The sequence below is a fragment of the Crocodylus siamensis genome, chromosome 2, assembly GCF_052110815.1.
Source record: "Crocodylus siamensis isolate JL-2025a chromosome 2, ASM5211081v1, whole genome shotgun sequence".
Taxonomy (NCBI): Eukaryota; Metazoa; Chordata; order Crocodylia; family Crocodylidae; genus Crocodylus; species Crocodylus siamensis.
This window is the reverse complement of record NC_143396.1, coordinates 289,424,700-289,448,913: the sequence shown is the minus strand read 5'-3', so window position 1 is coordinate 289,448,913 and position 24,214 is coordinate 289,424,700. Positions and strand designations below refer to the sequence as shown.

Sequence of the window (24,214 nt, the reverse complement as noted above, 5' to 3'; positions counted from 1 at the left end):
CTTACTACCCTCATTACTGATATGATCATCAAAAATTCTGCTAACAAGTGATTAAGAACAGACCCAATCTCTCTAGCTGTACTAGCTCTGCAGGGTGACCTCATTACAATGAATACCCAGAAGGAATTGAACGATATGGTGCCATTTTTATATAAACCATTTTCACAGCACAGCCAGAGCAAGGATTGGAGTCAGTTGTCATACAAAAGTGAACAGGCTGAAAAATTATAGCGTACGACCATAAAAACATATCGACAGGCTCAAAATTTTGACTAGATCAGTATAAAAACCTGATATTGCAGCTCCTCGAGCATGTAGAAAATATTTTTTACCCGGCATTCAGATGGCTTCGGAAATCTTCCTCCTCCTCCTCCTCCTCCTCAGCTGCTGCCAACTCTGTTGCTTTCTCTACTGCCAACTCACTCAGCCGCTGGGCCAATATTAGTTTTCGGGAGCGGGAAGCATACTTGACAGCTAAGTTTACAACATTTTGCGTCATGAGGCCAGCGAGTTCCATACATCTAAATTCACGCTCCAGTTTACAAGAAAGCTAATGAAAAAGAAGAACATCTCTTCAGGGGGGAACTCTCCAGGGAAAACACTCAGAGTGGCCCAAACAGAGCCCTTCGTGATGGCACAGCAGCAACCATCCCCAGCCCAGTACCTCCTGAGCAGCACAGCTTTGCTTACAGGTGCTGGTCATTCATAAGGGCAGTAACTTAACATGCACAGTTTCCCACATAGGCCACACAAACCTTTCATCCAATACCATATTATAGATGAAGGTGTTAAAATAAAACCATCATTTACAAGAGTGGGGGCCAACCTTTTTTGCAGGCAGGACACAAATTAGCCTTGCATCCTCCTTGAATGCCACTCAGATCTCTTTCCCTTATCCAATCTGCTGCTCTGCTTTCTGCTCCCTGTCCTGTCCTCCCTCTGCCTGATCTGATGCTCTGCTTTCTGCTGCTGTGCTCTCTGTCCTTTCTTTAATAGGCCACATGCACACAGAACTACTTTCAGCATGTTTGCCATAGGTTGTCCCCCGCAATTTATGACTAGGTAGAGAAGTGATGTGGTCCAATTGCACACGCAATTATTCTGAAATTGCTACTAATTTCTGAAACACACTCAGATTATTTTAGAAAATAGAAATGAGCTTAAAATATATCAACTGGAATTATAAAATAATTATTTAATAGTAAGCATGTGTGGGTGTGCAAGTCCTTTGGCAATAATTAAAACTTTCATTTATTAAAAAATACTGCCAATTTAATGATCATGCTGGTGAACATTTTAATAGCACTGGCCTGACCAAGACAGGATACAGTAGATCCTATTCTCTTGCCTCTTGATTACTGCTACCTATTGTAGTCAGACTACAAATGTAAGTCAAATCACCAACCCCTGGCCCAGTTTGGGTAGGGATGGTCCATGTGCAAGTTGGGTGGCGATGGTCCATGTGCAAGTTGTCTACGTAGCACTCACAAGAAAATTTAATTCTGACCCTACAGTATCTGGTACTAGATTTTTTCAGCAGGGATTGATAGCAATACTAAAATGTATCACAAAAAAGCAGCATTCTTGGTGAGATATTTCTTCTCCATCATTGAGAAGGACTAGTTAGACCACAAACTACACTTGTAGGTGGATGATTGGAGATAAGACCCAAGCTCCTAATATCAAGGGAAGAAAGAGACAAAGCAGTTTTCCATACATAAAACTTAAGCTGACATCAAATACCATCTACTAAAAATGAATGCACAACAATTACATTTAATTCTTGCCTTTCAATTTTTACTTACAGCAAACAATTTCATTAGCAGCTCCTGCTGTTCTTTTGCTGCCTGATTTTTAGCATTTTCATCATATTCATATCCATGTTTTGATAAATAATCCAAATGGTTGTGAAACACTGCAGAGCGCCAAAATTGTTCCTTAACAAGAGAAAGAAAAAGCATAGCAAAATCAGAGGAGAAAAGATGCTTCACACTTTCCCACCACCTTGCATCAATTCATTCTCTAATGTTCCTTTACCATTGTATTAATGTTTGTCTTTAGACTGTCTAGGGAACAGAAATATGCCATTATAAGAACTGTTTCATGCTTGTAAAACAGGCCACATCTACATGCCAAAGAGCACTTGAAAGAGCGTATATGCTTTCCAAACTTAGCGTTTATTTGACTTGCTTTCATCTTAATTTAATATGCTTTAATTTAAACTGTCTAATCCACATAAGTTTAGTGCCAGAGTGTACAACGCAAAATGATTCAGCAGGAAATAGTTCAAATCATCCTCTTCCTACTCCCCTATAGTATGCTGGCACCCTTCCAAAAATCTCCAAGGCTAGATAACCAGATGGCAGTCTAAGTGAAATAGTTTAGCACAGCGCTAGTATGCACGCTGGCCAAAATGTTCGTGGTTTGCAACGCTACTAACCTGGTAGAATCCAGACAGAATAATCTGTGTTTAAACCAGCCCACTCTTACTGTACCCAGTCCTCAGTATGAAACCTCCTCAAGCCAAATTAACAACTCTCCACAGTTCTTTCACTGTGTGGCAAGAACAAGGCAAAGAACAAGACCCCACATCCAATCAGCACCGTTGAAGAATGGAGGAAAACTGTTGAATAGTTCACAAAAGGCATTTACTGCTGATTTATAAGCTTCTGTCTGTAGGCAGATTGCCATATGCCTGAGGCAGAGGTTAAAATGGAATGCTGATTTTCTCCCTATGAATCCCAATTGGAGCCAACAGGATTAAATGTGGTTTAAACCAGAACAGAACCGTGAGCAGTTTTTCCAGATATTAAAGAATGTTTTGCTCCTACATCTTCCTTCAATTAGTTTTGGTTGTATAAGATCCGTTAAATCTGCTGGTCAGTTACTGGCAGGGTGACTAGTAACTTGAGGCACTTAACAAGGTACATTGAGAGGGCATGATTTTCCAAAATTACCTGCTCAACACTAGCTAAGAAGTTGGACACTTTGAAAGGTTTACACAAGGGGCTCAAGATGTTAATCATTTACAAAACACAGGCAAAGATTAGATTTGACTGGTCAAAGGGAGATAGCATTTCTTTATGTATAATTTTATATGGACTATCAGCTCTTATTTTTCTGGATTCATAAACCTATTTCAACAATAAGGTTGTGAAAACCACTGAACCTGAAAGAACTCCACGGCCTGAAGTTACCAAGGACTGTACGCCACTTCCTTACAGAATGTTCCTTAAATAGCTTACAGGGCTAAATATTTTATAAGAGTTCCTGAAAAATGTGATTGACAGCCTTGTTGTAAGACTCTCTGCATAGGGAAGGGCAGGGTGGAGTACAAAATAGAATACTCCCTGTGCTGTCCTGCCAATGCACCTCAACCTTGACCTAAGGACCAAGGGAAGAGTTCAGTTTTTTGGAGTACTCAGCAGCTGGCCTCTCTAGTGTTTGTGACAGTGGGGCAGCCACCTGTCCATTAGGAACATGTAGGATTATCAACAAATTAGAATGATGCTAAGTCCACATACCTCCATCTGTCCTTTTTCTGTTGTAATCTGACAGTAAGGAAGTTTAAAGGATAAAATCGCTACAGCAGGACGTGGGAGCGTGGGAGGGAACCGGGCTCCTTTGCAAGGAATGCACCTGTCCAAGGGAAACAAAACAAACGCACAAAGCTTTCAACATCTTAACATTCATCACCAGAGCTAACTGCAAACCAGTCCCCCTAAGAAAATACCTCATTCCTTTTTTGCTAACAAGGTTGGTTATTTATAAACAGTATATTATAAATGTTAAGTTTACCTTGGCACTATTTTTAGTTTTAACCAATAAAAGAAATGAGAGCTCATGGAAAGTCCATAATGTACACCAAGTACTATAAAATTCCTCTTTCCCTTCTGCTTTAATTCATTTAAGTCTGGCAAATGTAGAGTTTAGATTATGGTTTGTATGGGATGGTTTGGATAGGGATGATCCTGCCTCAGGTCGCAGCTCGGATTAGATGACCTCTATAGGCCCCTTCCAGCTATACTTCTCTATGATAAATAACATTATTGTGAAGGCTAACTCACTTAAGACATGATTTAGCATATTCTAGAAACTTTTGACCTAATTGTATTGAAATCTAGGACCACAAGAAAACTGCAGTTAATTGCAAAATTTGCACAGGCTTGACTACTGCTTTTTTTGGCTGGAAGAGGAGGAGCAGAGTGTATGGGGTGGGTAGAAGAGAATATAGGTGTGTGTGCGCGCGCGCGCGCACACACACACACACAGAGTAGTTTTATAGACTGCTCTTCTCATTGCCACATTGGATTAGAGTACCAGTCCTAAATTAAGTGCAGTGTTACTGTCTCATCTCACAGCGTGTCAACTAGTACCTGCTAAAAAAGATAAGCTAAGTGAAATATCTGCTTGGAGAAGGACATCTTTCTAGCTGCATCATTGTACATTAATAACATTTCTGCTTAAGTGTAGGCCAATGTTTCAGAGACTAGATTAAAAAAAAAAAACAAGGAAGCATTAATGTTCTGGTTATCCATGCTGATTACAGGATATGGTGTTTTTACAATAATCCTCCCCCTTTCTTATCTATCACACTGCTAGTGGCTTTGAATGAAGCAATCCTTCTAATTCAGAGAGCAGGACTCCTTTTCCTGGAGGAGCAGGAGGAAAAAACTCATGATGACTCACAGCCTTCCAACCAGTCTGATATGCCTTGCACATTTTTAATGAGGTTCCTGAAGGTCTGGGTAACTTAATGACTTGGAGGAGGAAAGGAACAGTGAGTTGAAGTTTGACAGTGGCCCAAAAATATTTTGCTTTTAATTCACAATTAATAAAAACTGCAGAGGACTCTGGCATACTACATATGCACTTACATTTTATCTGCTACTGATCTGTATGGCAAGGCACTGCTGGCAAAAATAAAACAAGCCATTAGCCTGTATTTCCCATACAAGCTGATGGGGACTGAACTGGTGGGAAAGCCTACAAGAGACATACTTAGTTGAATAAAGACAACCACAGACCAGCAGCCAAAAATAAGATGCTTGGATGCTTACAACACCCCCTCCCACAATAAATAGTTTCTTAAAATAAAATTATTGTTATATTTCAGAAGGCAATTCACTGTCAGTGGGAGTTTGTATTTAGTTTTAGTTATATCCTTTCAAAAAGGTGCCTCTCACAATTGTAGGCTAAATATTTTTACTATAGCAGTCTGCTGGATTGGATCGAGTCATCTGGGTGCTGCTGTAGAATCTAACTGATACGGAGAGATTGGAGGGGAAATGTAATCCAAAATAACTGAAACATTGAAAAAGCAATGTAGCGCTGAACAGAACTGGGAGCTCATGAGCAATTTTAGGAAAACCAATCAGCAGAAGAAATTGTAGATGAATGCTCTTCAGACAACCATGATTTCATCAACTGGTAATTCAGATATGTATTTGTGATTCAGTAGCATTTAAATATCTCCCCATAAACTTAAAAAGCTGAAATCAGTCACTCTCATGTCAGAAATTTCTTATTAAATTGTATTCACCTTAGTAATGCAATGCTTGTTCTTTGTTTTAATTCCATTTATAATTGAATCATTCTCTGAAAACATTTACTAGCTGTTTACTCTTTAAAATAATTTTAGTAAAAGCATATTCTTAATTTCCATTGTTATGAAGGGAAAAAGACAACAAACTGACTGTGCTAGGCAAGATGTGTGTCTTTACAGTCTCCCACCTCAGCTGCTGGGGGTTTTCATGGATGCCAACTACCCAGTAGTGATCTGATTTTCCTTTGCAGTACTCTCTTGTGTTGCACACGGGAATCCAGGTGTTGCCAAGTCCTCTGTTCAACATCCGCACAATTCCTTCTGAATCCACATAACACGGGGTTCCTAGTTACAACAAACAGAGGCATTGTTCTGGTAGTCAACTGTGTTTCAAGCTGTAAAATGGATAAGAATTTAAGGGCGGTAGTATGAAATGGTTGGAACGCCCAAATATTAAGTAATGTCCTAAGGCTCCAAAGTACAAAACGTTTCGGAAGAGCTGCTGTTTTCTTGGAAAACCGTGCCACCTGCTGGCAGCTAGGAGTAACTGGTAAGTGTATTATTTAACCGGAAACTTTAAACTACTTGTGCAGACTCTGACAGAAAATTAACTGTTCTCGCAGTCCCTTTGAAATGTACATTTATTCAATGTCTTGGCTTTAGAAATAAACACTTTGTTTATCGACATAAGTCACAGAAGTTAAAAGTTCAGCCAAAAGGAGAGTTTTTTCTCTTCTTTCCCAAGTATAGCAGCATTTACAATTAACCCTCCTGCTCCAGGCAGGTAGTTCCCAAATTTAATTACAGCAATGTTCTCCACTTAGCAGCTGCAAATTCATATCCTTTATACCAGATCCAGACAGTGGGTGCAGTAGCTCTGCTTTTTCTGAATCCAGACAAACTTGGGGACTGGATTAGGGTAGACAAGGGAGGCTCAATCCAAAGAAAAATAGAGGTAATGCTGGTGGAGAAAAGATGTTAAGGCTGATAATTGCTTCCCTGATAGAGGGTGTTTATGTGCTCTCCCTTAAGGAGTGCAAGACCCACTGGGTCCTGTCCTGCTGGAACCCAACCAGCTTTTACGGATCAAGTAGCATTAATGGCCAACAGGGCTCTTCTCCACTGTGCACCGACTGAGAACTGGAATCTTTCGTCTTGGATTCAGATCTCTCATAATATACAGCTTTAATAAATCAAGAAGTATTTCTTTCAGAAAGGATCCAATGGGAACATGTCATAGCTAGAATTACAACGGTGTGTAATTTATGTCTGGGATAAATCAAGGGGTTGGCTGTGCTCAATAAAAACACTTTGCCTTGGCTTAAAGAATCTGACTTTAAAGCCTCCAGATTTAAACAAGAGGGGTTGGTGGCATGACTAGAGGACTTCAGTTTTGGAACTGACTTCACAAATTATTGTTCTCACAGGTTTTGGGTTGGGTAGATATTTGGGACAGGTCTATTTTGAAGCAGTGACAAAATCACAATCTATTCTTTTTTGTGACTGACAGAGGGAGAACTGATTGATACAAGGTTTATTGTACCATTTTAATGATTTTTTAAGTTGTAAATATACCAAGATTTCTGATTAACAAATTTTTGATCAGTGATCAACAGACTTTACCAGATAGGTACAGGAACACTTTATATTAAATAAATGCACAGATGAGCTCATCTACAAAACTCCTCACCTAAGATTTCTCAGCAGAGCTCCAGTGAGCTATATCAGGAATAAATAAATCCTCTTACCTTCTGCTGAAAATCCTACCCACATCAGATATGATTTCCTTGCAAGAGGAAGTGGGTCTCCATGCAAAACTTGTTTCTTCCTTTTTCCCAGCTCCATCAACTGTACTCCAAGGCACTGGTCCCCATCAAAGCCAGTACCTAGCAAGAAAAGGTCAGGGCCAGTGACCGAACTGCATTAAAAAAATCACGTTATACCTAATTTGACAGTCTTATAAAATGCATCCTCCTCCTCATTTTCAATGCAAGTCTTAAATCAAACATTTACTTGAGCAGTTCTAATAAAAAAATCAGTGCTTGAACTTCTAGGTCAAATAACCAAGAGTCCAATCATGATCTCAAGCTACAGCACTTACAAAGAGATGTGAAAACTTTCTATTGAAAAACTAAGCTCCAAGCTGGATCTCTGGGTTCCTTACAGTTACAATACTCTCTTCCATTGTGAGCCAACTACCCAAGTAATTCTTTTGTTCCTATCTAGAAAGATGGCACATTCCTCTTTTTAATTCACACTACTTTAAGTGATAAATGTCCACAGTTGTGCAATTAAGCCAATATCTGCAAACTTATAGCCTAAAAATCATGGTTTTGGCACCGGTGAGCACGTATAGTTCCAATCAAAATAAGTGTAAGTTGGGAATTCTTAATACCTGTGAAGATCATTTTATATGGATGTCAGACCTAAGACTCTCCTGCTTGAAAATTTGGGCTTTTATTGTTTGATGCTAAACACTTCTTGGGGATTGCTACAGTAAAAGCAGACTCAGGTGGGAAGTGAATAGTAAGGGAAAGAAAATCAGGCTAGCTACCACATGCAGTGAACAAGGTACTAACATGAGGTAGGAGGGAGAAACTACCTCTGTGATAAATGACCATAAGCTGTTCTCCGTGTCCTGCCATTGACACCACTGGACCAGGGAGACTGAAGATCTCTTTCTGAACTCCACCAATTGTAAACACACGAGTTAGCAGGGCACTGGTGGCACAAGCAGCCCAGCCTTGACCTAAACAAATAGCTTCGATATCTTCATCTTCTGGCATATCTACTGTCCATTCCTTGCTTGAATCCCAAGAGCTAAAATGAATGCAGTGTAGCTTGCTAAAGATGAGGGAATAAAAACAAAAACATGTTAACATCTGTATATCCCATAAGGCTTACTATATAGACTCTGGTTAAGTAAGTATAATTAGCGCATAAGTCCCGGCTACTACAATCTGCAACTACTGCACAAATACAGCAAGATATCTGCAGCCTAACAAAGCTGTAAATGATCATTTGTAACCCTGTTGTACATAGACTGGTTATGGTGCTCACCCCATGTCTTTGGAAGCTAAACTCTGCAGAAGCGTGCAGCAGAGTCTGATTAGAGGCCAAAGGGCAGAGTTTTCAGATAGGCACAGCATCAACTCCAGTTACTGTTAACAGGGGCCACATGCAGACAAATCAAAGCTTATGAATCTTATCACAGCCAGAATTTAACATTTTTAGTTTTTTAAATTTGGGAATATTTGCTTTTAAGAGACGGGCACAAGTGACTTAAAAACTTCAGTTCAGAGAGTTCATTGGGCTGAAGAATTTTGTAGAATCTTAAAGAAAAGGAGGAAGGAGCAGAAGGAAGAGATAGACTCCTTGTGTCTTTCAGGTCTACCCGGTTAGGGCTAATTATTGGTGGGAGCAGGGGTGGCTAATCTGATATAAGTATCCTCTGTGTGGGGCATATGGCAGATTCAGGAGAGGGCAGAAAGCAGAGCAGCAGATCTGACAAGGGAAAAAGACTGGAATGGTACTCATAGAGGGTGTGAGCACAACCACCAAAAACTACCAACTACCTAATGTGTGGCACAACTACCAAAAAGTTTGGTCCCATTGGGTTGGGGTATGAGCCTCATGCCTATTAACCATTACTGTCCATGACATTTCCATTTGTCATTCCAGAGTGGATTTCCAGTATGGCAAAAGCTAATGATAGAGTCATGCTCTGGTCCTATTACATTTAAACTCTAGAAAAAACTCTAAGTAAGTCTGCCTATAAGCATCCCAGGTCAGCAACATATCTGGAAGCTTTTTCAAAATCAATTTGAGTTTGTCAGGCTCAGGAGATCTTGGCAACATTCTCAATATCAAGGGTTATGTTGTAAGGTTTGAGTGTACTGAGTGGAAAAATAAAGTGGAAGATCCTTCTGCCCTTATACAGTCATACAGAGATAGAGCACTGCTCCCATTGCTCCTTAAATGCAAGGCTCCCAGCTGCTTTGAGACAGCATGGACTGTATCTTGCATAGGTAAACCATAGGTAAAGAACACAGGCATCTTGTATGGGTAAGAAGCCTAACACTGTGCACAAGTCTAGTCATTTCTTTAATTGTGCCTCTGATCAGCTACAACAGTTTTCTACCTGCTCCCCTCAAAATGCAAAGAGAAAAAAGGCCACCGGTACTTCATCATTCATTAATGAATCAAGAGAGCCTGAATTCCATCCTTTTTATGGACAGTTTCTCTTGGATGAAACTTTTCAGCACATATTTGGAAAGGTAGGAGAACTTCTAACAACAATAACTAAAGCAAAGCTGCCTGACCTGCATCAAGTATTAGGAATGTCTTCAAATCTACATAGTGAAAGGATGCGAAAATCTTCCTGAATGCAGAGTCCATGCAGTAGGAAACAGCTTTACCTGGCTAGTTCCTCTGTGCTCTCGCTGGCCAACAAAATAGCTTCGCTGGAGAGATCAGCCATAGTGTGATTCAGAGAATTTGGTAAGTGTGTGGCATGATGTATGGAGGTATCATGAAATTCCACATCTACAGCGTTATCCTGCTCGTCATTATAACACCGAATAATACCAATAGAGTTCCATACCTACAAGGAAAAAAAAATCAAGAATGCAAAAAAAGTCAACTCCAAGGAAGCCATTTAAACTGCTAACACCCAGACTGATAAATTATTAAGGCTTAAAGAAAAAAAATTGGCAGCAAATAAACTAATTTTCACCTGCAAAAATCATACCAGAATAAAAAATGTACATTCCTACCCTCACTTGCATAATATTCTATCTCTGTAAAATGAAGGATGGATTAAGTCAAAGTGTAATGTCCTTGAAATAGTGGAACATGTTTACAAGACATCCATAAGATAAAAAAAATAACTTGAAAAGCACAAAAATGGTGACTGAATCAAAAGTTTTGTTGAAAAGGATACGCTTTTATGACAATGCAATAGCAGGGGGACAGGTGGCGTTCCCTAATTTTCTGAAACTCGATTATCTTGTGCACATATAAATTAATAAAAATAGAAATTCTTAACTTATGCAAACTCAGGTAAGTTACTTATGTCTCTCTGTAACTAACTCCCTCAATATGTAAACTACAGGTAATGATTACTACTCACCTCTACAAAACCACATCAAAATTTACAGGACTAAAGAAATTACCATTTGGCTCCAGAGTTCTGATGTCAGACTTCAAAGTTTGTCCATATGATACTCCTACAAGCTTTTTTTAATCTTAGACAAATCACAGTAGTGGCAATAATTAGGGAAGTAGTCATCACATCAAGCAACGCAGCCTTGGGTATAGGTAAGAGACATACCATGAAGCGGTGCGTGAGGTGTACAGGGGTAGACCCAGACTGGAATGGTTTCTGCTGGGGTGTTGGCATTGGCCCATCATAGAAAGGTCTTTGTGTGGATGACCCTGGCAGCACTGAAAGGCCGTCAGCCTGGTCATCCTCATCCCCTTCAAGATTGGAATTGACTTTCATCAGAGCAGTATCTTAGAAGATAAAAAATTCTAATATTAGCGAATGGCAATGGCAGGTGAAATGGAAAACAGCATGCTGAGGAGTTGTGTGGCATGATAAAACACAGGGCACCCTTGGGCAGAGGTTATAAGCCATCCCCCGCTGTACTCCCGCCTGCTCCCTCCAGAAAACCCCGGCTACAGAGAGCAGTAGGAACCTGTTTTGTACTGTACCTAGTGAGTTCTCATCATCCTCTAGTATTGCCCCTCGGTGTCTAGGACGGCCTGAAGCCAGCATGAGGTCATCATCATCATCTTCCTCATTAGCTGTGACCTTTGGAGATGACTGTAGCTCAGTCAGTTCTCCATTTAAGAAATCATTGTCATCTCCATCAAAAAGATCATTGTACTCCTTTGTCACTGTACTGGGGACCTGAAGCCAGGAAATAACCATTAGGGAGCATATTTCTAAACCTTACACTGAAGCGCTTGAATTGATCAGTACCAAAAGTGTACAGTTTTTTTGGTTTTGATCCACTAAATGCAGTGTATCAAAAAGACACCACTGTATTAATTAATACAGGCAAGGCAAAAATAAACAGCACTACCTTGGCACTCAATTTTTTTCCATCTTTATCACAAACATTTTCAATCAGTCCCAGATTTCCTTCAGTGTCTGTGTAAGCTATTTGCCCATACTTGGGATGCCAGGCCAGACCACAAATTGTGTAACTTCTCTCATGTTTTATCCTAAAAAGAAGAGCACAAATATCACAGGTACTTCATTTTGTAAGCTTCTCAAGGCAGTAATTTTCAAGGGGCTTATCCTGCAAAGTTGTAACTCTTGTTGATACTATAAAATAAGATGTTGATAAAAGGGCCACCTACAGAATCAAGAGATAGATTTAACAGAAATTCTTATTATGTTACTTAAAAAAGGCTTTGTTTCCTTTTCTGTGGAGGAAATCAATTAATTAACAAATCAGAACTGCATTAATAAACAGCAATTTCCTATAAAACATGAGAATCTTCCTGAACATCCTCCTGAACTGTCCAGTTGTACAAGGACACATACTTGGTATTTTGAATCACATTTGACTAATTAGTCTCTGTGGGCATATCTACACATTCATTAATGCACTGTAATTATGTCACATTAAGTTTAGTACCTGTAATAACACATGCTAACTTAATGTGTCATAACTGGTGCTACTGCGCATTAATGCAAATGAACGCTTTTTTGGCGACATTAATGAATGAACATTTGACTAAATCTACTGTGCACATTAGAATGGTTTTTGCTAGCCATGCTAATGTGCAGCAGAATTAGTCTTCTGCCATTAAGTGTCTTGTGTAGATGCGCCCTGTGGTACCCAAATGGATTAAGCCTCTTTCCACCTTTTTCCCCCTTTGCTCTTACTTAAAAGTTCTTTTATGAATTATTTGCATATACTCATGTCAGAGAGATGTTGTATTTGCATATAATCCTCCTTTGGCTCCTTTTATGCCCTTTGAAGTAATAATCATGCTCTTAATCTGAATTATACACATGCAAAAATCCTTCCTGTTTCTTTTGCACTTTGTCATACTCCTGTAACAAAGATACTACTTTAATTAACCCAGCAAAATCCAATCTAGCTCTTTCCTTTCTCTCCTGGGGTAAAGGAGAATCAGTGGTTGCTTCTCTAACAAATATATTTTCCTGATCTTCAGGAAATGTATCATCACTATGACTGTTCTTGTTCTTTCAGAAGGCTGGGATCTAGTCTCCCTGTACAGCCTGTCAACAATACTCCTTTATCAACCAAAAGATGAAAATTAGTAATAAACTATATCCTCTTTACAAACTCCCAGCTAGATTATGGTATTTAGTCATAACACTTTATTCAGGGCTCTGCCTCAGTGAAATCACTGGAGGGGAAATCACTATGCCTTAGAGGGGGCTGGAGCAGTAGGTCTCAAAGTTTCAAGTGTCCCAGTAATTATATTTAAGTTTCTTACAGTGCTGTGTAGGCCTATAACTCTGTGCTATGGATGATAGAAAAGGGTAATATTTCATGTCCCCAACAGCCAAAAACAGGTGGTAGTCTTAACTGCTCCCCAAGCTGCAGCAATTGCCACCACACCCCTGCCAAACTTCTGAACCTGCGGGGAGCTCCATGGTCTAGAGATGACATGACCCCATGCACTGCACTACACCAACATGTGGTTGCTCTGTGGCCAGATTTGGCATGCCAGATCAGGCAGGCAAGTGCATGGGGTCAGGCCCCAGCTAGAGCTAGCACATGAGGCTGTGCAAGATAGCACCTGCAGACAAACCCTGTGCGGGACCAGGCCCATGGACTGACTCTGTGTTGGATCAGGCCTGTGGACCAACCCTTTGCATGGCCTCTGATCCACAAACCAACCCCAAACCACTCATCCAATCTGTGCGGCCAGAGGGGTTTATTACCACTGTCTTAGAAGATGTATCTATTTTGGAGGGATAGGGGTACAGTGCTGTCACCACTCTACCTACACTGCAATCTCTCTAAAAGAAGCTGTTCCAGACAGGGTGAAAAGATGTAGCAGAGTCTGCACTCAGCTCCACTGAGTACGAGGTTCAGGGGCCCCATGCTCAGTGGGGACCCATGTAAAGGAAGTCATTAATTTAAGTCTGACACCCCTTGTGCTGCTCCCAGTGAAGGGATTTCATTTTTAATTGAAGTAACTTTTTAGTTCAAAAAGCAACGTAATCATTTCTTTAAAACGGCAATCTGCAGATAGGTTAGAGATGGAATGAAATTCAACTTGTATTAACAGACAAACATCGTTATACAGTTTATAGGATAACAATAGCTACCTCTCCATGCACTGCCTTGTGTCCACATTCCAAACTGCTATGCACCCATCAACACTTCCAGCTGCCAGGTACAGTCCACAAGGAGACCAGGTAACCACATTCAGTGTCTAGAGAGAAAGCAGACGTTATTGATTGAGCACTGACAATATTTTTGGACCTGAAGAATTAAATATGGACATCTCTGAAAACAAGTAAGAACGTTTAACAAACTATGTCCATCAGTGCGACAGGAATACTTATCCTCTTGTGAGAGGCACTCTTTAAAAACCAGCATGTTTTCTGTTCTTTTGAATTCAGAGTATGTATTTTCAGTCACTGTGTGCTGTATGAAGGTGAACAAAATCTGACTTTTTTCTGACTGCAAATGACCAGGAAATTTGCTTAAGCTAGTAGTATTCAACCTTTTTGCCTGGTGAGCTAATAGGAGGTGCCCAGTCTGTCTATGGACTGGATCTGGCTGGAGATCCTAGGCCAAGTGTGGAAGGACTCCATTCAGTTGCATGGAGGACAGGGAGGGGGCATCTCATCCCCGATCCAGCCACAAGAGGAAAGGGGGCATGGACTGGCCCTGTGGGGAGGAGGCGGCAAAACCCAGCCCCAAGCTGGCAGTGCAGGGGTGGGGAAGAGCACAGTCTGGCTTGGACTCACTATGCACGGTTTGGGACTTGGCAGGTGGGGAGGGGTGGCAGCATTAACTACCACTGCTCCCCTGCCTCCAAATTTTCTGACTCCTGGGGAGCTCTGTGGGCTGGATGCTATGGCTTCGTGGGTTGTATTCAGCCTGCAGACTGGAGGTTGAACACCTTGGTCTAAACAATTAGATTAGGAGAAATCTGCAAGAACTTCTTGCCAGTTACAATTCACTCTAAGAAAAGTTTGTAAGCCTCAAGTTTAAGGCACATACCTGAGTGATGAAATTATCAGAAAGATCACATTGATTCTCCCAGGTATTTCTTCTGTACAGTTTAACAACTTTATCTACTGGAACTGCCAGTAACTGTTCAGGAAAAATAAAACATATTTTGTTTAGGACTTTCCCTTTTTTTTTAAAGCAATTGTTTTCATTTAATTTAATTTCCTCAGTTAATTACAGCAGCAAACAAGCTGCCTAGTTCCTTTTTTCAAAAGCAGTATTATAGTTGTGACTGCCACAACAACCAAGTCTGTCACAGTATTTAATGAACCTCTTTTAATTAGCATCCCAACACTGATGACTGTGAAAATAAAGAAAGCCAAAATACTCTTCAATTATGTTGAAAATTAAGAAACCATAAGCAAACATATTGGAGCACATCTGTTTATGGTTTAATCTGCATTTATTTCTGGCAGAAGAGAGAAGCTGACAGCTGTCTATGAAAGATCAAAAAACACCCTCTCTACCTATGAAACACTGAATAATGTGCAAATAGTTTTCAACTGCCTCTAAATAACATTTCCAACAATGCCCCCCCAAAAGTTCTTACTGATCAAACTTTTGATCAGATTAATATTTGTATACAAATCTTCTTTGATTGGATTTCTACACTAGATTCATCTGACTCTCTATTACCATAAAAAACAGAGTTATTCCTAGTTATCCCATAAAACACTGCTATTAAAAGTACTTTTTACATTATATCTAAAAAAATAACAATAAGGACTGGCCAGAGAAACAGACCGTTGCAATTGTACTATTGTCTGAAACCTGAAAACCTAATGTGCTGCTGGGGACATTCACTCTCGGAAAAAAAAAACAATTCAAGGGCTTCTGCATCTCATGATAGCACTAGGCAAGTGAGCATGGGCCAGGACACTTCAGAGAGTGTTTCAAAAAAGGTGAGATGAAGGGAACTGTTTAGGGAGGTTTCGAAGAGGTCACTGAGAACACCACAGGTTGGAATACAGTATACCTGTACTGCAAAACCATTGCTGCAGATCCTACGCTAGAACTGAAACCAGCAAGGAACTTCTCTATGCCTCCAATTTTCATTTATTTCTCTGTTCAAAGCCTCTTTATTACTTCTTTGTGCATGGTGGGGTGTATTTCACATTACAAATAAATTGACCATTCCATTATATAGTTTTATTATTCATTTGAAACTCAGCAACTTATTAGTGAGGGAGAATGTTTATAGAATAAGAATGATTTGCAAAGCAAATTTTACTTATTTTAACGAGAGACTGAACTGGTTGGATACTTCATAATGATCCAAGAAGTTATTTTGCCATCTACAGCACTCCTTCCTCTTTGGCCTATTTTGCTTATGCAACATTGCATCCAGCTGATAGCTGGAACTCTGCCAGACTGGCTTTAGCCCTGAATATTCTTGAATATACTTGAACAAACATTGCTTTCTGGGTTTAGATTTTTCTCTAGTTTCATTAAAAATGCTTCTCTTATTCCTTAGCACTGGAATTTGGATTTGTCTGGTTTAAATTTTATCCCAGAGAGAGGATTAAATCAGAATGGTACTTCACTTACCTTCCCACTCTTTGGCTGCCAGGCAAGCCTACATATTGATTTAGCATTTACCACATCGTTACACTTCTGCAGCAGAGGCCAGCTTGTCTCACACATCTGTAAACAAAATACTCACACTAGTTCTCTAGGTCTGTGAAATTCCCGTTGTACTGTTTAAAACCAAGTATTTAAAGGAAAGGAGGTAAAGATTCTTCAATTGCAAAAAGTCTTGTTACACTTAAATATGAGAGTAAGCCTGTCTTTTTACTACTATAACAACCTGGAAAATGATGCCTTAAAAATCAATCAATCCATCAATCCACACACTTTTTTAAAAAAATGCTATTAACTAAAATTTGGCTGAAGATCTCAGAACAAATGTAAAAATTTCATTTTTAATCACACATAGCTCAAAAACAGCTCAGAAATCTCAGTTGTAGGGACAAAATTCTGGCTGATTTACCCATTGTAAAGCCAAGCTGATTTCAAGAGGGTTGGATAATACACCTCAAGTTTGGCCTGAGCACTGTGTCCAAATGTGTCAGCACATACATTAAAATGCATTTCATACCTTCATTCACAGGACATTGCTTCCCTAACTGCACCAAATATCAAAATGTTAGCACACCTACACAAAAATAATTCAGGTATCCAGTTTCTAATGCTTGGTTTCACAATTTAAGCATAAAGTATTAGTTTAAAAGTCAGTCTGCAGCACATGGGAAATCCCACTCTTGTGTCAATGGGACACATACAGAAGTAATTCTGCCTGCATTTATAACTCTGTATTACTTGGGCCCACTTTGCATAACTACTCTAGTATAGACTCTGATAGTATTAAATCTACAAATTAAGTTTCATAGAGTTTTAAAGCTAGAAGGGACCACTACATCCCCATGTCAAACCTTTTGTATATCACTAATGAAATTATTCCAAAGTACCCCTTGTGTTGAGCCCAAGGACTTAAAAGACATGCAAACACTTAAAGCATTGAGAGACTAAGCAGTGATGTGGTACAGGAAGAGAACAGAAGAGAACATAATGCCACTAATATCCATGGTCATTGTAAAGGAGGGCAAATAATTCACCTTTGCAAGATGCCCAGATGATCAGAGTGAACCACACTGCGTGGTGCTTGAGAAACAAAAACCCCGAGGTCTCTACCAATTTGGCCTAGGGAAAAAAAATTCTCCCTGACTTCAAACTGGGCATTTGCTTTAATAATACCCCTGGGTTCAAGGCACACCCGCCAGGCATCTAGCAGGAACATTTTTGTACTGCCTCAGAATATTAGTCCCTATGTCTGTTGTCCAGCCCCCACACCAAAGAGACTCTTTGAGGCTTGGTTAAAAAAAAGGGGGGGAAGGATCGAAAAAAACAAAACACCACTTGGCAAAGTGTTGCACCTTCACAACTGCATGCAACTGCCTGAAGCCCTGAAACAAGAGATTTGGACACAGTAACTGTATTCAACAAGAGCTGCCAATTTTACATACTTATTGAGGGCAATGCAGGCAATCATGTTTTCCCACTGCCTTAGAAAGAAAGGGATGACCAGAGAGAGTCAGAGCTTCCAAGGCCAGAAGGGACAAGCCACAACCAACCAGTCACCTGCCTCCATTACATATATATCAGAGAATATCTCCCAAATCCTGGGTTAAAGTATATCTTTCAGAAACCTAATTCATCTCCCTTTACACTCCAGGTGAAGTCTCAGCTGTTCCAATGTCGTTATCCTTTCCTCAGCCTTGGGATTTATATTTTGCTTGTCCATTTATTACCAGCCTGCAAATGCTGACACATCAAGACACAAGATTTCACTGTTGTTACTCTTTTGTGAACTACTCAAGGTAACATCTGAGTTAGACTGGAGTTTACCTGATCTGAGATTTTCCATACTCTGACAGACCCATCACAGCTTGCTGATGCCTGCAAAAGAGAAAGTCATTATCAAGTAGTAATAAACATTGCAAAACTAATGTTACAATTAGAAATTTAAGAACAGCAATATATACTATTAGAAGAGCCTTTAATCAAGCTGCCTAGACTGTTTATAAGTTTCTTTTTGCTATGAAGTTAAATATAAATATTCATTTGAGATTGTATAATTCTTTGTTGTTCAAAATCGCTGTATTTACAAGTAAGTTCTCCACACTTAAATGATTATGCAAGTACTTAAATAAGATGTAAAAATGATCCACAAACATTTACTTTTAAATTATGGCGGTGAAATCAGAAGTCAGGGCTGGCCTAAGAATCCCAAATAGAAAAATAGCTGCAGGAAAATAACGGCTAAAGTTCTAGCCTCCCCACTAGAGACGGTGCGACATTCATAGTTTTACCACTGGGCCATATTCAGTAAAGCCAAATTAAATAAATAATTTCCTTCTCTGTGTGGAGATCTTTCTATCATTAATGTTCCCTTAAGAAACAGAAAAGAATAACTTCTGGGGAGACAAACAATGAAGTGGAGAAAAAACACTGCAAAATGTTTTACCAGAAAAGCCTCTTTGGGGTCAAAAGAAAGGCTTAACACGGGGGCATCGTGTCCTCGGAATGATTTCTGCTGGCTGCAGTCCGTCACCTCCACAATTTTGACCATAAAATCACTATCAACGAAAACAATATCTCTATTAACCTCCTTGTGTTACACACTAGCATGCAGGACCCAATTCCGCTTTTATTGAAGTTAACAGCTTTTTTTTCTTATTGCTTTCTAAAACTGCAGGACGGGTGGGGGAGGATGAAGGATAATTTATGTGAATATCGAAATCTTCAAATATACTTCAATGACAGCAGATCAGGCCACCAATATTAAAATGCAACAATCTTTTCTTCTAGATTAAGTGTCATGTGTGATGCTTTTTAAATCATATGCATATATGCACACACGATACAGACATTTGATACTAACACACATGCAAATACCATACATTTTGGCACTTCATGACAAGCAGATACTTATTTATCAGTACCAGAGTGGCTTCCCTTAACATGTCAACTTGCTACTCGTTTAGCACATAAAACTTTATTTGCTAAAATTCTTTATAAAGAACTTTCAGAAAATTGGTGCATAAAATGCATTATCTAGCCTATAATTAAGCATACTGCTGGCTTTAAAACTGCTAGCCAACATAATAGTATCTTAACCTAGCATTCCTCTGCACTCCCCCACACACGCCAAAACTAATTTACAATGTTAAAATACCTGAACTAATATTTTTGGATCTATAAAAAAGAACTAATTTGAAATGCTAAATTTCAAGTGTCAGTTTGGAGTGTTTTTATGACTGACATATGAACTGCTTAAAAAGGGATTCTAATGCAATTCCTTAAAATATTTTACTCCTACTCCAGAGTTGCACGCTATACTTTCATTAAGTAAATCTAACCTTAAACCCAATTGTGGTTAACTTTGTTCTGGGTCACAATCACACCTTTTGCAAGAAGCACTTCAATCCCACTGAAAAATACTCACGGCTCAGTTTCTAAATTAAAGTAATTTACATTCATGTCACTCTTAATGTAGCATGCTTATAGAATACAAGATTAAAGGCAATTTCCTTCTTAAACAAATACCACAAGTCTTCTAAAATAGGTCAGGTGAGCCTCTGAGATGGATGGATGCATTCATTCCTGCTTAGCACATGCAAAATCCCAGAAAGGAGGCAATGCAGGCAGGCCCTTTAAAGCAATTCAATGTTACGAATATTTATTTAAATGAATATTATCATCAAACTTAAACATTAGGCTTCCAGTAAAAACTGAGAAATTTGTAACAATTAGAAAAGCCCGCCAGAATGGCTGACTGCATTTGCTCATTTAATACCTGTCACTCTCTTTTAATACCATTTTAGCAGAATTCAGCAGGTGGCATTGGTCCAGTCTTATGAAGTTATTTCTCTTAACATGGGAGTCCTATCCAGTCGGTGAAACAATGCTGTATTTTTGTTAAAGGGAAGATAAAGCTGAAGGGTAGTTTACTCTCTGATTTAGTTTCTTCAACCAGAGTCAATTCTTGGGGCAGAGGTGCTCCCTGGGAACAGAGCATTGGCATTGTGGCTGAATTTATTCAACAAAAGAATTGTCTGCATGCTGTTTGACCACCTCTTTTAAAGGACTAGTATATATGGTGTTAAACAGTGGTGCTCAACCTCTTGGCTCTACAGGCCAAATGAGTGGAGCAGGGCTAGTCCACAGACTGGATCTGGTCCTGGGGCCTAGCACTGCCCCCTCCCTGCCCCATGTGTAAGGATTGGGCCCCAGGGATGGCCCTTCCTGCTGGGATTGCATCCTGGGGGTCCAACATCACTGCCTCCTGCCCCCCACACTCCAGAATCAGGTCCTGGGGGCCTGACACCATACCTTCCCACCAGGATTGTGTCCCAGGGGGCTGGCATCACCCCCTTCCACCACTACTTGTTGGGACTGGGTCCCAGAGGCCAGGCACTGCTCCCTCCTGCCACGATTGGGTCCTGGGGCCTGACACCACCCTTGCCCAGCCCTGCACTGGGACCAGGTGCCTATCCAGTGTGCAGGACTCAGGAATCTCCATGGGTCAGAAAATTTGGTAGCAGGGGAGTGGTGCCATTAAATTTCTGGACCCACGATGGGTCACGTGGGCCACAATACGTAGTACTCTAGGTCAGATTTGAGCACCCTGGTGTAAAAGAAAAGAGTTATCCTAAGAAATTAGCTAAACAATGTACCTCTGATTTCTCCAGTGCAGTGGTAATCCAGCCCTCACATTAGCTACCACTTCACAGATGAACAGCAAAATATATGTCAGAATATATCTCAGGTCCCCAAACAACAATATCTGCATGCTTCATTTTTGCCTTTGCATGAGCATTTGCAGTATGGTGAGCCTGAACAATTAACAAACATGCTATCCCGAATACTGAGTTAGAAGTCAAAGTTCTGATCCCCTAGCACCTTGTAGGTATCCCTGGTACCCATGACCAGCTCACTGCAGGGCTGGGGTCTAGAAAATAATCAGCTGAGGTCCCTGAAGAAGATAAATTGCCTAGTAACATCAAATGTATATCTGCCATGAATTCTCTGAACCCAGCATTCCCATACAATTTTTCCTTAAAAGGTTTCTTCCATTTGACCATCCCACTCAATGAAGGCCTTCTGCAGCATTGCAAAGGCTACACAGACTAATAAATGATGTCGTCAATAAAAGTAATATTCAAGGAAGTTCCTGAAATTCCACATTTAGCTGGGCTATTGGCTTTTCCTGACAAAAGCAAATTACCTGGATCCAGCAGCAATTTTAGTACCATCAGTATTAAAGACAACATGGTTTGCATTTGTGGTGAAACGTGTCAAGATGCCATCCGGAGCCCCTTCAGGGAATGTATGAATCTGAACAGTGTTGTTCGATATAGCAGAAACCAGCCTTCCATTCTACAAACAAAATAAATTGACAGCGTATTTTAAAATATATATATGCTACTATTTCAAACTTGTATACTATAAACTCTGCCTGGCGCTTGAAGAATAATTACAGATTGCTAGGAATAGTCTCCCTTACTGAACAGATGTAGTAAATGGAGAGAGTATTTCAGACTTTCTTTTATTAAGAACATAACCAACGATTATGGAACAAAGGAGTTACCCTAAGAATTCTCAAGCTTAGCTCATGCAGGTTTGAAAGAGTAGGTTTATAATGTAAGACTTATGTTTTATTAGGTAACCTGATTTTGATCATTATATCCAAATAATCACCAATTCCACACTCATATAAATGTGAACTTTCTTAGTCTTGCAGTATTCTTACATTAATAGGCATCTCGATGCCAAAAATAGATCAGTTAGGTTACTAGAATTGATTTAATCAGCACTTTAAAGTACTATTACTTGCAAATGAACACGAATTCAAGAAGGGTGTCAGTTAAGGAAGGACACAAGAAAAATATATTTCAGGTGTAAGGTCTAACCCTAAACAAATACTAGTAATCAGGAGCAAAGTTATCAGTTCTACCAGAAACTGATTTTCAGAATGTAATTTTTGATCCATGTAACAAAACAAAAATCCCAACCATTAATTTTACTGCATAATAAAAAATGACAATTTGCAGTTCCAGTTTCTCTAAGGGAATTCAAAATCTAAAAGCAAGAATATCCTGAAGTGAAGAAAGGAAAAAAAAGCCACAGACCTACACATCATAGAAATTCACCACAAGGAACAAGTCCTGTATAGCTGCTGCATGCAGGAAAAATTAGTTGTAAAAATCAATATGTTCTTGGTTTTTAAAGCACTAAAATTCTTGAATGATTTTAACTCAGTTATAAACTATAAAGGCATGTTTAACCAATTGAATGTTCTTAGTGGGTCCACATTAATAGCTCTTTAGAGAACGACTGTCACTCAAAGTGGGGGGTTAAAGAAGACATCAACATTAAATTGACTGCTAATATCCTTCATCTAAACACATTGCTGGAATATGATCTCTTTTGCAATTAGTTTTTAATCTCACTTAGGATATGACAACATTAATAAAAAAGGAGCTTTAACAAATGCAGTGGTCTATATTTTATTGTGTTAATGCTATGAGTGGTATGCTTAATATTAGATCAAGTTACAAAATTTGCTAAATCCCCTATTATTTTAGGAATTACTTTTAGAATTGGGGCTATCTGTGTTTAACTTCATATATACATGAACCATCTGGTTGAGTTTAATGGGAGTATTTTCATGTATAAAGTCAAGTACTGGAAGAAGTGTCTGCAGGGCGAAGAAATGCATCAGTTTCCACACAGAACAACTGGGCAATACCATGATACCTTCAAAGCAAATGAATAGGATTTTTCTCCCACATTAATGGACTTAGGGTCATCATCATCCAGGTTTTCCCAAATCCTAATGTCTCCATCACTGCCACCAGTTACAATGCAGCTGTTAAGAAAATAAATGCAAGTATTAACATTCGCATAATCAAAGCAAAGTGACTGTGATTTCCCTTAACCCCCCAAAATGTCAAAAAGTAGGAAACTCCAAAGTTTTAATTAGCTGAAAACACAACAAACATACAGTATGATTCACTTCAGAAGTCCATTTATTCTTCATACACGGGAAATTCATATTATCCAATGTGAAAAGCCCACAGCTTTGCTGATATAATATAACACCTGCTAAATAACGAGGCCTATCAGTCTTCTCTATGTATCAGTGAGATACCTAAAGGCCAATTCAGTCTTCCAGAATTTAGGAGGAAATTTTCTAAGGTTCAAAGAGCAGAGAAGCACCCTTCTAGCATGAACTTGCATTAAGAGTTGGGTCCTGTCTTGCCTTTTACTCCTCTGAAATCTTCCCAATTTATTATGAAAGAGTGAAAAGCCCTTGGCTGAAGCCAAGATAGCTGTACCAGGGGAGCAGGCTTTGTAAAAATTGTCAAGTTTCTGAATTCGACCATCCTGTCTGATGTGGTTTAATTTCTATATTTTTGAGACCACAAACTGTCACCCAATCTCCTTAACAAAGGTTTGGGGTAGAATTCTGATCATTCACTCTAAATGGTGTAAGGATCTCAGGATTCCACCCTGTCATCTCTCCTTTCTGGACTGGGCTCACTCTCAGACATTTGTATGTGGAATACATCATATTGACTAGGTAACGGGGGGTTTCCATAATTCACTCAATCTTTTTTTTTTTTTTTTTTTTTTTGCTTATGCAGTTCTAGCTCTTTTCTCTTAGATTAAGCTCAATACCATTCTGACACTAACACCCTCCATTTCAGGTCCACAGCCAGCAGACCCAATGAATCCAGAACCACACTGTTTCACAAAACCTCAGCCTTCCTGTCCGTCACTTTGTTTGCTAACACTGTACCTATGTATGTGTGTAATATATATATTAATGCTGCATACTGCATAACTGTGCTGGTTACTTTAAAGTCGG

General features: G+C 39.5%; 1 protein-coding gene across 1 annotated transcript in view; it reads right to left on the bottom strand.

The window, feature by feature from the left end:
* Window positions 1-24,214, bottom strand: part of WDHD1 (WD repeat and HMG-box DNA binding protein 1) — a 49,371-nt gene that overhangs the window by 20,596 nt on the left and 4,561 nt on the right. The window contains exons 3-19 of the mRNA XM_090034373.1: window positions 23,101-23,212; window positions 21,569-21,720; window positions 18,806-18,917; window positions 18,187-18,237; window positions 16,330-16,425; window positions 14,773-14,865; window positions 13,869-13,975; window positions 11,635-11,776; window positions 11,261-11,459; window positions 10,878-11,059; window positions 9,964-10,148; window positions 8,148-8,389; window positions 7,294-7,431; window positions 5,734-5,890; window positions 3,525-3,639; window positions 1,806-1,937; window positions 333-550 (exon numbers count right to left, since the gene is read on the bottom strand). Coding sequence (XP_089890499.1) covers window positions 333-550; window positions 1,806-1,937; window positions 3,525-3,639; window positions 5,734-5,890; window positions 7,294-7,431; window positions 8,148-8,389; window positions 9,964-10,148; window positions 10,878-11,059; window positions 11,261-11,459; window positions 11,635-11,776; window positions 13,869-13,975; window positions 14,773-14,865; window positions 16,330-16,425; window positions 18,187-18,237; window positions 18,806-18,917; window positions 21,569-21,720; window positions 23,101-23,212 — 2,433 coding nt within the window. The remainder of the gene's footprint in view (window positions 1-332; window positions 551-1,805; window positions 1,938-3,524; window positions 3,640-5,733; window positions 5,891-7,293; window positions 7,432-8,147; window positions 8,390-9,963; window positions 10,149-10,877; window positions 11,060-11,260; window positions 11,460-11,634; window positions 11,777-13,868; window positions 13,976-14,772; window positions 14,866-16,329; window positions 16,426-18,186; window positions 18,238-18,805; window positions 18,918-21,568; window positions 21,721-23,100; window positions 23,213-24,214) is intronic.